The 16,837-nt window shown below is 47.9% G+C and overlaps 1 protein-coding gene across 1 annotated transcript in view; it reads left to right on the forward strand.

Moving 5' to 3' along the window:
• The window catches only part of FAM120A (family with sequence similarity 120A), a 75,810-nt gene that overhangs the window by 34,282 nt on the left and 24,691 nt on the right, over nt 1-16,837 (forward strand). The window contains exons 9-10 of the mRNA XM_048488184.1: nt 9,616-9,840; nt 15,196-15,370. Of these exons, the coding sequence (XP_048344141.1) occupies nt 9,616-9,840; nt 15,196-15,370 (400 nt within the window). The remainder of the gene's footprint in view (nt 1-9,615; nt 9,841-15,195; nt 15,371-16,837) is intronic.

Here is a 16,837-nt window from a genome sequence, read left to right on the forward strand (position 1 = left end):
CTTCTCACCCAATTCAAACTCTCAGCGGCTCAGCCAGCCTCTTCTTCTTACTCTGCCTTCATTTTTCGAAGTCACTTTCTGCACCTCCGTCCAATACGTAATGGCAGCGGGTTTCAGAAAACTCTTATAGAGCATTATTAGCCCGCGATCTGCAGAAGAAAGAAACCCACAATGGAAGACGATGCTGAAGATTCTGTGACGGTAATGCCCGTCCACCTTATTGGAATGCCGCAGAGTGGGGAGGTATGGCGCGTTGGGGTTATCCGAGTACGCCCGAGCTTCTCAAAATCCTCACCCGAGCTCCATAGCGAAGCGTGCGGGCGGACGGAGTTACCACCCCTACGTGAGGAGCATGCTAGAAGCTGACCAGCGAGGAGCTACCTAATGGTCCCGGACGACTGGAAGGTCCGCTTCTTCCGCGATGCTCCTCCTGAAGCCCAGCCGCGGTTTGCGACATCTGGGAGAAGCGAAGTTCCGCTTGGCAATGCCTTTAGCAGGCGGCGCCTCGGCGCTCTAGCCACCGCCCTTGCCAACTTTGCGACTGATGCCTTCCAGTAACTTAATGAATCAGATTGTCCTACCTGCAGAGCCACCCTTGCGGTCGCCTCTGAATGGCTTACAAGGCGTTTATTGATTTAGTTCTGGCCAGCCTACAGAGCTTCTCACCGCCCATCCGGCAAAAGCCCAAGAACCCTACGCCGAAGTTCGGTGGAGCAGACTCCAGGAGGCTCTCAAGAAGGCAGGTTGGATAACGAGGAGGCCCAGAGTGAACTCCTCTAAGCGTCTCGCCAAAGAGATGCGCCTCCGCTGAATGCCGCAAGGCTATCACGGCTTAGGTAAGCGACCCTGAACTGGCCCGACATGCTTAAGGCTACCGGGATAGCCGGATTCCGCCGCCCTGCGGACCTCCTGACCGCAGCCCTTTCCACCGCAGGCCAGGAAACAGCCCCGAGGCAAAGTGTTTCAATTGCCACCAGTCCGGTTTACTTCCGGTAGAGGGATTGCAGGCTGCCCAGTAGGGGAGCCTACGCACTCCGCGCCGGAAGCGGGTTCCTCCCCCCAAAGGAGCAAGACCCTCAGGAGGCCCTCCCCGCCCAAGCCTTCTCACCATGGCAAAACTATCATCCTTGTTACAGGGGCACGGACTCCTCGCTTCGCTCCGAGTGCGCACACCCAATTAACATGGTAGGCGTCCTGCGAAACGACCTCCGCGAGGGGGCAACCGCCGCGCTACGGGCTCGCCCAAAGAGAGCATCCAGCCACCACTCCACACACAGCTCGGAGGCCCAGGTGGAACCCCAGGGTGCGGGGGGGGCCCAGCACGGGCGACCATCGGCTAGCGAAGTGTCGGCGCGCCTGACTCGGTGGCGGCCGGGACATATTTTGGAAGCCTGGGGAGGAAAGGCGAGCAGGTCGCACCGAGAAACCCCCCTAAATGGTGACAGCTCGGCTCAGCGCCTCCCATGGTCATGCGGGAGGCTCTCGAAGCGAAATGCCCGCCAGCCCGCTGCCCTGCCCCTCACGCGTGGACCCGCGAAGACCCCAGTATGGTGTAGAACAGTGGCCTGCTGCCAGAGAAGAAACTGATTGCCATGCACCAACTCTCGTAGAGGGAACAGCGGCTGACCGCGGAGCCACATTGAGATTCTTCGACGTAACGCCCCTGGAACACACCTGTCTTTGCAAAATAAAAGAAGAGTGGGCCGATTGGCGTTACACTACAGGATCTCAGAGCAGTAAATGCCTCGTATCCAGCCCATGGGTTCCCTCTTCAATCGCAGTTTACCCTAACCCTAACCTTATCCCTTTCAGACTACTCAGGTCCTGGTTGCTTGACTCTGAAGGGATTGTTTCTTTGTATCCTCTCTCTCACCTGAAGACCAGGGTACATTCTCGCTTCCCGCGGTGCCGGTAAGCTTAATCATCAGCAGCCTCCACGGTAGATAATACCAAATGGAAGGTCTTCTGCCCCGGGGGGGATGCTCAACAGCCCCGCAACATGTGTCAATTCTTCGGTCCATCACAATGCCTTTAGTCCCCATTTTGGCCAAAGCGCCTGGAGCTGGATTTTTTGCGATCATCCACTACATGGATGATATCACTAGTAACAGCTACCGACTCATCCCCGCAAGTAGTGGTGACGCTGTAGCCGTGCACGCTTAAAAAACACAGTTCAGACTTGCAATATCGCCTCCCCGTAAAAGGTGCAGAGGAACGAGCCATTTTTTGTATCTGGGCATAAGCTCCTCCACTCCTAACTTCCGCCCCTGTCATGCGAGGAGATCCAAATCCCAGACACGCTCACGGCCTCCAGCTGCAGCAGCTGCTCGGAACTCCTCAACTGGAGTCCGTCCCCGTCTCTTCGCCTCGCTCTCACCCTCTTGCTCCGGCCCCTGTTTTCGCAATTCTCCCGCTCGCCAAAAAATCCAGGGGACAAGATCCAACTCCCACGCCTAGAAGCTACAGTGACACCTTCGGAGCAGTAAAGGAGAGGTCCTAGTTCGCCCGATAGGTGGATCGGAGTCCCCTCAAAGATCTTAACCTCTCTCGCTCTTCCTCTTTGAACACCCCACCTCTCCTACCGAGGTCCCTGGGGTACCTACGGCCGCCACAAACCTTCCTTGTGGATAAGCTTTTTACTCTGTCTCTCTATGTGCCCAGCTAAAAAATCTCTCCACACGGGCCAGCTTTATCGCAGATCTCATCAACCAAGGGGCGTCAACGCACTCTGGTAATGGTGGGATGGGGACGAAAAGATGCGATCATGCCCTTCTAAACGGGACCAGAGTTCCAACACCTCTTGAATGCCTCCCTCACCCCTCCAGCTGGCTCCCTGTAGAAAATTTCGCTGTTGGGAGATCCTCTTCCATCTCCCCAGACCTACCGCCTCCCCACTTTCTCCATACCCACTCCACCTGTCCTGTGCGGCCTTTAGCTGCCCCTGTACCCCTCAAAGGCGCATTTCCACCATTCGCCGCCCGGCGGGGGGGCAGCTGGCGTGGCTCATTGCATTTAACGAACCGGTAATAATGGTCGGCAGACTTAGCTTACAGCGCCGCAAACCTCCAACCTCAGCAACGGCCCGAACTTCGCCCAGCGGCCATCTCCTGGCCTTTCAAACTTTCCCCAACCTTCCAACCTTCTGGTGCGATTCCCCAGTATCGTATGCATTAGGCGCGCGTAATTGCCCACCTACTCCGGAGCCTACATTGGTTCCCCCACGAATCTTAACTCCAAACCTCATGGAGTCTTTCCTGGACGCTTCACTGAACCTCGTCTAGCAATCCGCCGTGAACCTCCCAGTACTTTTAGTAGGCCATGTGCGCCAGCCACACGCCATACGCTTCCCAAGGCCCTTCAGCTGGAGAACCAGCACGCAGACAACGCTTACCCTTAATACATCTCCACCCTCTTTCTTCCTCGGCTCCTTCCAGTCACACACGCATTTTTTTCCACCAGGGGGGGCAAAGCACTTCGCCGATCACCAACATCCCCCCCCCCTCAACCAGAGGCGCAGTCTATACGTTAAATCCTGCGTCAATGCTCCGCGCCCTCGGCCCTCGTCCAGACCCGGGTAAACCCCGAGGGGCCGCAATTCTGGCAAATGACTTGTGGCAAATGGATCGTGAACTCCTGGTCCTCCTCCTCCTGCCCTAGCCCCTGGGAAGCACCTACATAGCAACCATAGAGTACCCACTTTCGAGGGTAACGTCTGGGCTACACCACTCGGTAGGTGAGACCACCAATACCACGCCATATCCAGCACCTCTTTGCGCAGTCATAACCGTCATGGAGCGTATACCCCCCTAACCGTTTAAAAGCGGACCAACGCTGCCACCAAGATATTCTTCCTCAAGCAGCCATGCTCCAGTTCCCTGCAACTTAACTGGGGAACAGTCGTGGTTAAACACACGGGATTCCCCTACAACAGCACCGGGCTAATCGCAATGTCAAGTTGAAGGCAAATCGCGGCAACTTCAAAGCGAGGATTTTAGCCAGACAGTTCATAAAGAGAGGGAGAGTTAGCCCCATTTAGGCCACATACAACAAACAGTCTCAAAAGGTACTTTTCACCCCATTAATGTCGAATTTGCTTTCAGCCTCTACCATCAGGACAACATTGTGGTTACCCCCCATAGAAGAGACACTTCAGGCAGTCAGATGACCCCTCCCCACGCCAAAGGTCTACGCCATACGCTTAACTCCCAGACCCGAACCTGGCGGGACATTCCCCCTATAACCTGGGGAAGGGGGGTATGCTTCCAGTCCTTCTCCTCCTACAGGTCCTTCTTAAGTGGATTCCGTAGCCGACATGTCCGGACCGGCCTGGTGGAGCGGTATGCCAAACGGGCTGAAGCTTCAGGCCACCTGCGAAGGCCGGAACAGGCCTCCCGGAGCACCCCTATCCACAGCATAAAGCGAGGCTTCGCCAATCAGCATCGGGCTTTAATTCGAAGATCCGTAGCCGAAGGCTCCGGTGCCTTCTGGCAGAATTGACCCCGCCTCTAGGCGTAAAGAATCCCAGTGCTGCAGCCTTTGTGGCTATCACTGTGGATTTTACCCCAGCGTTTCATCCCGGCAGCTACTAATAGCCACAAGTTAACCCCCCACCGGGTGACGGTGGTCACCCTGCAGAATCCCCTATCTACGAACCGCCATCCCTCCTTCCCCTCCCAGCCCCGGCCGAATTTGAACTTACAGCGGGAACATCCTCGATAGATTAACTCTTGGAACTCTCCGCTGCCTCAGCCACTACCTCTGCATGTTATCGAGACGCCTTCTTCAGGACCTATTGCTCGCTTGAGAGTCCACCGAACTTATAGCTTTGGTAACCATGTCGCTACTGTTTGAATTTTATCGCATGCTCCAGTTTTGAAGTTAGTACTGCATCTAAGCGCCCTATCTGCGGGACTCTCTGCCACCTTCGCCGTGCCCCACCTTTGTGGCTTCCACCCCCAGGGAGTCCGGACACCGGCCGCCATCGCTTCCTCCGGCTTCTCAATCCCTCCTGCCGGCTCGATCAGAGTGCGTCCTCCGAAGCGGGAGTCCTGCCTCCCTCAGCGAGCTTCCCGCCCGTGAGGCCAGGACTTATTTTCCGTGCCCCTTCCGTAGGCCCAGCTGGAATGGCGAGCCTGCTTAGGAGTCCACCAACTCAGCTTTTCCGCCAGCCCACCGGATGCCCGTGACCTCCGAATTGCGCCGAGAACTTCATTCAAAACCACCGGAGATGTCATGCATGCATTGACTGGAATCACCAAAGCGGTGAGAGTGTACATAATATGTATCGTTTTGATCTTTCCCTGTTGACTCCGATTGTTTCACGTGAGTTGTAAAGAAATTATTATCTAATCTGAAGAATTAACGATGTTTTGCCCGTCATGGTGGTCAGCCCTCTGTGGCCAGCTGCCAGAGAATGGTTGAGAAGTGCTATTATTTTTTTGGCTCTGGCGTTGTCTTGATTATTATTGCCTTGTTATCAGATCTTGTTTTACGTTCAAATCGCGTGTCTGTATTGCCTGTAAGCGTGTGTAAGCCCCTCGCATTTCCTTTACCCCTCGCGAACCAAACTCCTAATGCCTTTCGCTGCTTAGTCAGCCTGACCAAGCGGTGGCGGAGTAAAGCGTCCCTTTAAATGCGCCCTTGGCGTTTGACCCTCGCAGCTTTCTAAAATGTAAGGAGGAAGTGTAGGTAGTGCGCCGTCGGCCAGCAGTGTCACGTAGTGATGCGACGTTAACGCATGTAGCGGACCTGGCGGCCTGACTGCGGTCGCGCACTTGGCACTCCTCATCCCCATGGGTCACCGGAGTCGCGTGAACTGTCTGGCTCAATCACCGGGTATGGGGACAATGATCTTGCCCCCAGGTGAGGATTGAGCTCAAGGCAGCGATGCGGCTCTTCTCCGCCGCAGTAGCCAGATGAGATCATGCATCACCTGATCTCGACCTCCAGCTCTCGAGACTCCACACGGTCCTCCCTCCTGCAGCTGATAGAGTAACAATAAAGGTGCCAGGAACCGGCAGACGGGAGATTCGCTAGGAACACGGACCTCCGGTCTCCCGCTGCTGGCGATCTCCACCAGATGTTATCTCCGCGTCTCGTCTCGTTCTTACGCTGACCGCGTGGGTCGACTACACTGCTTCTCCACTCCAATGTTCTTTCCTAGTCAGAACCTTTTTTTAAATTTTCCTTATTTGTTACCTTCTTTTTTTTCACCTGTCCCCTGTCCTGAATGTTAATTATAAGGTGTAACATATTCAGCAACAGCCCGATTGCTCTGGAGATACTACATGGGATGAAAAATAAATTGTGGTGTAAGTTTTATTCTTTAAAACTCCTGGCTGGAAATATGCTTAAGATTCTGACTATGGATGCCCCAGTGATGGACCTAGTCTCTTTGGTTGTTTGAGATGACTTGGGTAGCCTTTCTTAAGGATAAATGCACATGGCAACAGTCCAGAAACGGTGCCACATTTAATAAGAACTCCAGCACCTCCAAGAGAGCAGTTTATTCAGATCTTGACAGACAAATACATCACAAAACATTGAGCCCTGCTGCAATCAACCTAGTACCTGCTCAGTAGTAGGGGTAAATGAACCATTCCTGAAAAGCAAGCAACAGGGATTTGTTCACTTTACTTATTTCTCCAAAAAATGGAGATTGAAGGGCCATCCTCAATCTAAAGTGGCTAAATCTAAAAAATTCTGAATGAAAACATTTAGGTCTGTCATAGTAGAGATTGGGAAAGGAGATTTCCTATCCTTGGTGGAGCTCCATTTCCCCATCTAGGCAGCACAGACACACTTCCTTTGATGTGCATATGGGGCAATGCTTTCAAGCCTTATTTTTCAGCCTGTTATCCCCCAGAGTGTTCACCAAGTTGTTGCTGATTCTGATGGTGCTGATCTGGACCCAGGGAGTTTGTTTTCCCTTATCTGTATGATAGCTCAATCAGATATCTCTTCCTGACAGAAGGATATGAATTTAACTGTTCAGTGTCTAGATAATCAAGGTTTTGTGGTCGGCAGGCAAAAGGTTTTCAGACAAACATCCCAGAAGATTCTGCACTGTGAATAGTTTGACACCATGCAGGATCAAGTTTTCCTATCCCCCAGAATGGCAAAATAACACCAGAACCCTGATTTTGACAGGACCTAATCACACTGACATGCTTCTGGGGATGTTCATGTTGTGCCAAGATGTGATCCCTCGGGCCAGGTTCCATGTGGGGTCTCTGCTAAAGTTTCTTATCCATATCCAGTTGCAGATCGCCAGGAAACATCCAGCATCCAGTCTTCTCACTCAGATATGGTAGTAATATTAAAATGGGTAGAGATTCTCATCAAGTTTCCCAGGCTAGTCCATGTAGCAGGCATATCCAGCATCATGGCAGACTAGACCAAATGGTTTGTGGTTGGATTCAGAAGTGTCAAAACAAATATGTGCTCATTTAGAACAAATCCAGTAACAAATATCTGACAGGAAAGTGGAAGGTATGAAGTCTTTGGTGGGCAGCCAAGATCTCAGGTTACACCTGGCAACATATATCCCAGACTGCTGTCAAAACCAGCTGATAAGGTGGGAAATTGGCCTTGACCATTGGCCATTCAATTGAATGCCTGGTGGAACAACTCCATCTTACAGACCCTATGAAATCTAGAAAGATCCTGCAGGGCCCGATGTCATCTGTTTGTGAGTTCCACCAGCCAGGAGCCACTAATAAAAAAGTTTGTGCCCTAGTTGAGGGCAGTCGAGCTTGCAGACAAGAATGAAAGATGCAAACAGGACTAGCAGTGGATAGTAGAAGAGAGGTGTGTTGAAGAAATGTTTGCAGAAGTTCACAAACTAGAACAAGTCAGTTCCTGGACTTCTGTGTAAGTCCTGACCAAAGAATAGCAGTGTTTTACTTTTACCTAAGAGGATTTTTCAGGTAATGGTTTTATTTTATGGTAATTTTTACATAGTCTAATGGAGAGCAGAATGCAGGAAATTAGTAGACCTCAAGAACAACATGTTCTTCAATGCAGAAGGATTGTTATGTTCAGGTAGAAAATCTGTAGTGATAATTAGGGGAGCATCTTGTAGTTATTAGGCTGAAGGTTCAGAGTAAGAATAGTTATTGCTACCAGAAAGGTACTGAAATTTGTTAAAAGGAGATCACTGGATAAGTCAGGATAGATACTTTTTAAAAATATTATGCTGTCACTTTTCTGAACAAAGTCAGATTTCTGCTGTCCACCTTACTGTTGTGCCTGTTATTTTTGCAAAGTTTGTTCACATCCTGAATGATTAACCATAAGAAGACAACTTGTGCCAGTTTCATAATCTTATTGAAAAATTACACATGTGCATCATAAGTGAAGCTGTGTGACTAAACCAGTTAATCATTGTAACGATTTCTTTTATTATATGCAATATACCAGGGGTCCCCAAACTACGGCCCCGGGGCCAAATGTGGCCCCCTGAAGGCATTTATCCGGCCCGCCAGACATGGCTGGCTGTTGATTGCAGTTACATGATGGCACCCCCAAATCTCCATGAATTTCCTGACCCAGAGTTGGAAACCTTACATGTGGCAATGCCTGCTCCGCCCTCCTCTCAGCTACTCCATGTGTTGCTCTCAGGCTTTCTGTTCCATACTCACTCCCATTGGCATCAGCTAATGAGTTGGTGAATCGCTCGCTGGCTGCTAGGGAGGAAAGAACCCAGGAAGATACCTGATCCTGGGTTAGTTCTGCTTTTTTTTTTTTTTTACAGGGGAAGGTATTCCACAGCCTCCCCAACAATATTTGGAGCCCACCCTATACTTGACATACTTTGGTCACTGTTCTAAAAATAGACCATGACAGAAAGGCTGAAAGGTGAAATCAAACATTTTACAATCATTTGTGCATAGGAATTTGTTCATAGTTTTTTTTTTAGTCCGGCCCTCCAACAGTCTGAGGGACAGTGAACTGGCCCCCTGTTTAAAAAGTTTGGGGACCCCTGCAATATACCTTAGCTGGTCTTTCAAGGAATATGAACAAGATACATTTTTAACAATTTGAGGAATAGGAGGTCCTTTGTTTAGCACCTGCTGTTTGTGTCAGCTAGACTCCTTGGGAAATGTCTTTTGACGTAAACCTTCACTAAACTGTTAATTGTGCATTGAATGCAATGTTTCTAGCCTATGTAATATTACACAAGAGCTGCATATTGCTTCAAGTATTCTCAGCAATTATCTTTTGCGAGCAAAGGAGGAAAACAAGATGCTTTTAAAAGTGGAAGCGAGGCAGCTTGTACAGTAGTGATTTACATTTGCTTTCAGTTGGTAATTGTGTAAGTTGCTAAAATTATTTGATCTTTGCTCCTGTCTTATTGTGAAAGTAAAAGATTCCAAGGAATCTGAATATTTCTCTGCTCTGCATTACACTCAAGTGTGGGATTTAGAATAGCCACTCCTTGAGTGCAGAGGGTATTTTGTCCTTGGTGTTCTTTTTTTCCTTTTGTTTTTGTGTGCTTGTAACAGCTGTTCTGAAATTGACAGATGTGCATGGCATTTACAGTGAACGATTGTGTTGTAAAAGGTTGAGAGATATGTTCCTACATGTGATAAGCTTAACTTTCCTGTGTTGCAGGCAGAAGGTTCCTCTACTGTTTCTTCAGGCAAACTGGCAGCTGAAGTTAAAGGGAACCAAACCAGTAGTGCACAAATCCCATGTCTGTTATCAATGCCCACCAGAAACCATATGGATATTACCACTCCTCCATTACCTCCTGTAGCACCTGAAGTATTAAGAGTGGCAGAACACAGACATAAGAAGGGGTTAATGTATCCTTACATCTTTCATGTTTTAACCAAGGTAAGACTTCTAGATCTGAGTATCAGAAAACAAAGTTTCTAAAAGAATAAATGAAGTTCAAGTTCACTATCATTGTCTGAACTCTATTATAACCGAGTCTCTAGTGTGTTAAAGGTGAGGAACACTTTCAGTCTAGTATCCTTTGGCTCCATACAGTTGTGAACCAAACTGTGACTTGTTTCAGGTGACCGAATCTCAACTGCTGGTTTATTCTGGGACTTGTATACTCTAATTTCCTTCCCCTTCTTCATTTTTTAGTTTAGGTTCGATCCAACTCCACTTTTTTATGACATCTGACTACAAGAGCTGTCACAAATTGGAGATTTGTTTTTTCCCCAGTAACCTGGATTAACTGAGGCTAAATTTAAATAAACAACCGTAGCTTCCTGTGGGATAAGGAGGTCCTTCAAATGCTGTAGTCTTAATTGTTTATGGCTGTTAAAGATCAACACCAGAACTCTGCATTACCCAGAAATAAGTGGAACAAGCGTGAGAATTTTTGATTGTTCGTTATAGTGAGTCTCACTTAACAGCATGGGTGTTGTGTTCTGGAGATTTTTTTCTTGGAAAAAAAGGGGAGGGTAGAGTCAGTGCCAAAACATGAACAACCATACCAGCAGGATATTTTAACAAACCGTGATGAGGAGATTATATTCTGCTTCTTCCTAAGTAACCAGTGGGAGCTGACAGAATGGTGGTGAGGGGGAGACAGTTAAAGGCATTATTTCTATGTGTGAGAGAGTTAATTAAATAAAAGTTAACTCAGGAATAGAAACACACACGTATAAGATCTTAGCACACACACGTGCATCCCACATATGCTGCCTCCTGAGCTTTTGAGCCCCCACCCCAGTAACTCTGTGTGGTGTCTGAGTGAGGGATGGCTAGTAAGGTTAATAAAGGGGACTGTCCTGTCCTGTCAGGTAGTATCTGGGAGTGAGAGAGGGGACCCATTGTATAAAAGGGTCAGGGCTGTCTGTATATTTAAAAACTGTGTCTTCCGTACCTACAGGTAGCCCTGAACCTATGTAATAGTGGTGGTGGAGTCTATAGGTAGGGGGGTCACCCAAGTAAAATTGGTATAAGGAACCTGAGACTAGGTTGCTGTTTGTGCCTGAACTGAAAGTATAGGATCTAATATCCTGCACAGACTTCAAACCTGTTGTATAAGCAGGAGTGAAAAGCTATCTGCCCTTGCCTCCATGGTCCAACAAACTACCCACCAGCTGTATTTGCTTTTTGTTTAGATTTACTTTCAGTTTTTCACCCTGCATTCATCTTATGAAGGATTCGTGACACCTCTGCAGAACTTCTCCCCTGTTACATCTGGAGTAAATAAAATGGGGGGAAAGAATGTGTGTCATCGTTGAATTGATGATACTTCATCCTGAATCTCTGGATGTTTTCTTCCAGTGTTTCATAAACAATAAGACTTGTATTTGAAGAGTATTCTTTGAAAATAGCCCCTGGCTCTCATCTGGTTGCTTTTATTCAGGAGACTTTTAGCCTTGTGTTCAAAGTCTCTGTTCTCCCATTGGGCTGTTTCAGTCACTACTTCAATGCCCCCATTGCCTAGTCTGCCTCTTACAAGCAAAGTCTCTCTCTTTATGATTAACAGCACGCATTTATTTCTACATGTCGGTGTATTGTCACAGTGGGGCGATACAGTATCATTTGAGCAAGTGGTAGCAACTTTGAAGATTCCTGAATGGAGCATATTGTTTGGATCTGCTCCTGTATTGTTTAAGGCCTGCTTGTGGGAACTGAAGCAGCCTTGGCTGCTCTGGTGGATGACTTGTGCCAGGAGATGGAAAGAGGGAGTGCAGCCCTGTTAATTCTCCTGGACATCTCTGGAATACCTTTCAGAGTTGGGACTGGGAGGCACTGTTGTGTGTTGGTTTTGGTGTTGGTTTAGAGACTGATGCTGTGGGACTGTTGCATTTCCCCCTGCCGTTTTTGCATAGCGGTTGACACGGCCTCCAGGTCTCCCCCCCCGCCCCCCCCTCCACACCGCACTGCCTTCGCCTGATCGTCCACAGAAGTGACAAGGGCAGCCAGCTGCAGGGACCTGGCCCCCACCTTGGGAAGCTCCCAGCTTCTGGCAGAGTGGCTTGGCCAACACAAGGCAAAGGACAAGTCTGCCACTAAGTGCCCAGATGGTCTGTTGGCGCCACGCAAGAAATGGCGCGCTTCTCCCTCTAGGAGCTCAGTACCTTCCCAGGGCACAGCCAATCTTGGCAGCTCCTCAGCCGGCTTCTCCAGCTGTCCCAGGGCTACGGGGTGCTTGGCTTCGGATCAGATCGCAGAGAGCAGCAACCACCAGCCCGACGTTCTTCTTGAAAGGCAAGAACAGGGGCCGTTGGGGGGTGGAAGAGCAGAGTCTGCAATCACTGCAGAGCCCCAAAATGATCCATCCTTACTCTCGAGTAATGTGGCAGTCTGGCAAACCCTGCTCCCCCCTCCAGCTGCTTTTGCAGACTATTTTAGATCCACTATGAGGGAGGAGATTGAAAGGATCCTCGATACCAGGGAGCACTGTGGGCCCCCAGCTCATGTCCCTAGATGACAGCCTACAGCTTCCTACAGTCCTTCAAGGCCAGAACCTAGATCCTCTAGCCAGGATTCAAGGCCAGTACCCAGATCCTCTAGCCCAGTGGTGGCGAACCTTTGGCACCAATTGGCCATGCTGGAAGAGGCTGGTGGGAATTGAAGTCCATAACATCTGGAGTGCCAAAGGTTCGCCACCACGGCTCTAGCCAATACCTGCTAGCCTTCCCAGGGGAGGAGGAACAGGAATACAGTGAAGGTGAGGAACAAAATGACTGCTAGCTTTTTCAGAAACTAGGATGCATCATCGGATCTCTCAGAACAGTCTCAATTTTTTTTCCAGCTGGAAGACCTGCAATTTTTGATAAATAAGACCATCTCAGCCCTTAACTTGCAGGATACAGAGGAATCCTTCTGTTCCTTCATCAAGGAGCAGCAGTAGCATAGTGGTTAAGAGCAGGTGCATTCTAATCTGGAGGAACCAGGTTTGATTCCCTGCTCTTCCGCTTGAGCTGTGGAGGCTTATCTGGGGAATTCAGATTAGTCTGTGCACTCCAACACACACCAGCTGGGTAACCTTCGGCTAGTCACAGTTCTTGTGAGCTCTCTCAGCCCCACCTACCTCACAGGGTGTTGGGGGGAGGGGGGGAAGGGAAAGGAGATTGTCGGCCCCTTTGAGTCTCCTTACAGGAGAGAAAGGGAGGATATAAATATAACTCTTCTTCAGTTTCTGTTAATTCTTGTGCTTTCTGTCTCTACCTGTTGTTACATCATTCACATTTGTGAAGCTTTAATAATAATGGTTATAGTGGTCTCATCTAGATAGCGATCAGACTGCTTTTGGAATTGTCTGAACTGAAAGGGGGTGATTCCCACTGAAGGAGACAGAAAGTACAAAATTTTAGTTCCTGCCTCCCTGAGCAAAGGGGTGGGAATCAGATATAAGATGTCCTCCTGTCCTCAGAGAGGAAGGACCTTCCATGTAAGTATCCAACAGCACGTTCTGTCATGTGACTCTCACTGTTTACTCTGGTCATCTTCGGAGGGTGTGTTTTGGATGTCCCCACTATCTGAAACTTCTTGGTTGTGGCTCCAAAACTTGGGAACTTCATTCTCAGGGACATTCAGCTGTCTCTCTCTGGGGAGGAGCTAGTGGCTTTAAAAGCCGGTGTAGGGTCGCACCGGCACATTTGCCCACCTGGCTGGTGTAAGAGGCACTTACAATCATAAGTATAAGCCAACACTGAACCCAAAAATTTAATACATTTAATACTGATTAAGATATCAAGCATAGTAACCATTGAGTTGTCACAATGAACACATAAACCACATATATATGCAATATATACAAAGCTAAGATTGGAGTATATATGCTGAGTATACTAGGTTCTGAGTCTGTAAACGTCCACAGTATCACACTCAGAAAATCTTAGCACTCAATATGTAGGACAGAAGTGCGAGATTTCCGCTCACTCATTAGATATTCTCGTTTTGGTAGAGTCTTTCACCCAGTGATGGGATCCAAACATTTTAGTAACAGGTTCCCATGGTGGTGGGATTCAAACAGTGGCGTAGCGCCAATGGGGCTGGGCGGGGCACGACGGGGGTGTGGCCGGGCATTCCAGGGCGGGGCATTAATAATTTCTCTGTGACTGTAAAAAATTCTTACTGTAAAAAAAAAGTTCCTAATTTCCACTGGTATCTTTCTGTCCATAATTTAAACTCATTATAACAAGTCCTATCGTCTACTGCCAACAGAAACAACTACTTCTCCTCTAATTGACTGCCTGTCAAATACTTAATACTTTCAAATATTTAATTTTGTTTCTAGAAATCAAAAGAAGGATACTTTCCTTAAACAAGGAACTTTACCATATTTCTAAAACATGTTTTTAAAACAGCCCAACAGGGAGAATTATCCCGTTTTCTGCCTTCGCTAATCAGCCACACAGGAAACAACAGGACTTTATGATTTTTGGACCTAATGGAATTTCTAACGGAAAAGCAGACCCAATTAGTAACCCCCTCTCGGCACACACAAATAATTAGTAACCCACTCTCGGGAACTGGTGAGAACCTGCTGGATCCCACCTCTGCTTTCACCCCTTCGTCTGCCTTCTTCTTAGTTTCAGTGCTGCCCTTTTATCTTCTGTAGAGTTTATTATGCTATTTAATACATGCACAACTCTTTCAGACTAAGCAGCACACAGACAACAGAACAGGACAGCAGAATCATCTTCAGCACTCTGCCCCCACCCCATCTGGATTGTGCTCTTATTGGGAATATAAGGCTAAGTTAAACAAACAAAATAAATTTGAACAAACATAAAAAATACATGAAGCATCGTTAGATATCTGGTATCCTCTGGTGTGGTCCAGCCAAGCCAGAGGCAGCAAACAAAGAGCCCTTTGGCTTGCCCACCCTCTATATACCTGAGACGGGATGTAGTCATTCTCCCTCCCCCGCATGGTAAACTTGCTAAACTAAAGTTTAAACTATTAGTATTCTTTGACATTGAATTGATTCTTCCATGTTCTGTGATTAACTAGTATGGCCCTGGCTACAACCGATGTTTTGTATTTGCGTTCTTAAAATTAGAGCTTTTTTATGTTCTCATTAACTGCAGGTGGATATCCATATTTGGTTGTTTGAAAAGCTTCATTGATTAAAGAACGTAAAAATTGAGAGCTTAGAGCACCCCCTCCCCCCAGTCTTTAAGGTATTAAGTAGAATAAGGCTTTGATATCCCGAAGTCTGCTTTGTGTCTGCTAGACTTTGTGCTTCTAATTGTTTTGTTTGATGTACAGGGTGAAATCAAAATTGCAGTTTCTATTGAAGATGAAGCAAACAAAGACCTGCCTCCTGCTGCTCTTCTCTATAGGCCAGTTCGCCAATATGTGTATGGAGTCCTGTTCAGTTTGGCAGAAAGCAGGAAAAAAACCGAGAGGCTGGCTTTTAGAAAGAACAGACTTCCTCCAGAATGTATGTATTTTCTTCTCTGTCACCTTCAAACAGTGGCTCAGTTCAGATATGCCACAAAACCATGACTTTAATTAACAGAAGTTGAGAACAAACTGGGCTGGATTCAATCCTTGTTCAGTTAGTGCAGTGGTTCCCAAACTTTTTGGAGCTGCCCTAGTGACCCTCCTTCCCCCCACCCCCACCCCCACCCCCACACACATGAACACACACACATGAACACACACACACGATCACACACCTCTTTCTTGGCATTAGGCCAATGCAAATTCCAAGCAACTTTGAACACTATAAACTTGTATGCATTTCACAAATAAAACATGACCTAGTAAAAGTAAACCAATTTATTGAACTGTTCTAGCAATATGAAAGGGTGTGTTTGCATCCCACTAGTTATGTCTTCACAATTTTATTTGGATGGATGTGCTTAATGCAGGGATATCAGTTTCTCAACATCAGGCTGCAAGGCACTAAGAAGAAGACTTAGGTTCCCACATTCAGTAATTTTCTGCCTGTTTCTCTTCTTGGAAAGAGGCTGCATGACTACACTGAAGCCCTGCTCCACTAAATGTGATGTTGGGAAGGCAATAAAGTACATCTTGACTTTGTCCCATAGTGCAGGGTAGCGGTCAGGAAGGTCTTTTTTTTGAGAGAACCATGTAAACAGGGCACAGAAGTTGAGTAATAAAGATGCCTTTGCTGACTTTTTGTCTTGGCTCCCTCCTACATACCTCTCCCCACTATACAGCGAGGAGAGTGCTGCTGCTTTTCCTTTAAAAAAAAACTTGCCTTGCAAAACAGCTGTGCCGGGGCTCTTTGCCTTGGCTCCCCCTCTCCCAAGCTGCACAGCAAGGAGCGTGTTGTTGCAGAAACACATCTTGCCTTGTAAAACAGCAGCGACAGGGCTCTTTGCTGTGATTCCCCCCTTCCTCCCCAACCTGGGCTACACAGTGTGGACAGTACTGTTGCTGCTGCTGATTTTCCTTTAAAACTCATCAGTCACCAGGTTGGAAGGACAAGTCTTTCTTCCCACCAGCTGGCCAGGAATCCCTGTGCCACCCCTCTATTGCCCCAAAATTATCTGCAGCCCCCCTATTGCCCCAAATTCCTCATCACCTCCATTGATGTTTCCACTGCCCCTAGGCAGGCTGTACTGCCCGCATAGGGAATCCCCAAGCTAGCAGGTGAGCACTTGCATAGGAGAATTCTCACCAGTACTCTGTGTCACTCTCTGCTTTTTGGTCTACTTTCATTTTCTTCCTGGATTTATATTTCTGTGTTACTGAATGAAAATATAGTTAGTCCATAAGCCGTCCCCATAACAGTACTTTGTCAGTTTTAGCACATCCAACCATGGAGAGCACAAATCATACTTGCAAACCCACTTTAAATCATGATTCCTGATTCTTTTCTGTCATCACAATTCATAAAATGCATCATGCTGCAGTTTAACTTAATCATGGTTTGGTA

This window comes from Sphaerodactylus townsendi, linkage group LG03, assembly GCF_021028975.2.
Source record: "Sphaerodactylus townsendi isolate TG3544 linkage group LG03, MPM_Stown_v2.3, whole genome shotgun sequence".
Taxonomy (NCBI): domain Eukaryota; kingdom Metazoa; phylum Chordata; class Lepidosauria; order Squamata; family Sphaerodactylidae; genus Sphaerodactylus; species Sphaerodactylus townsendi.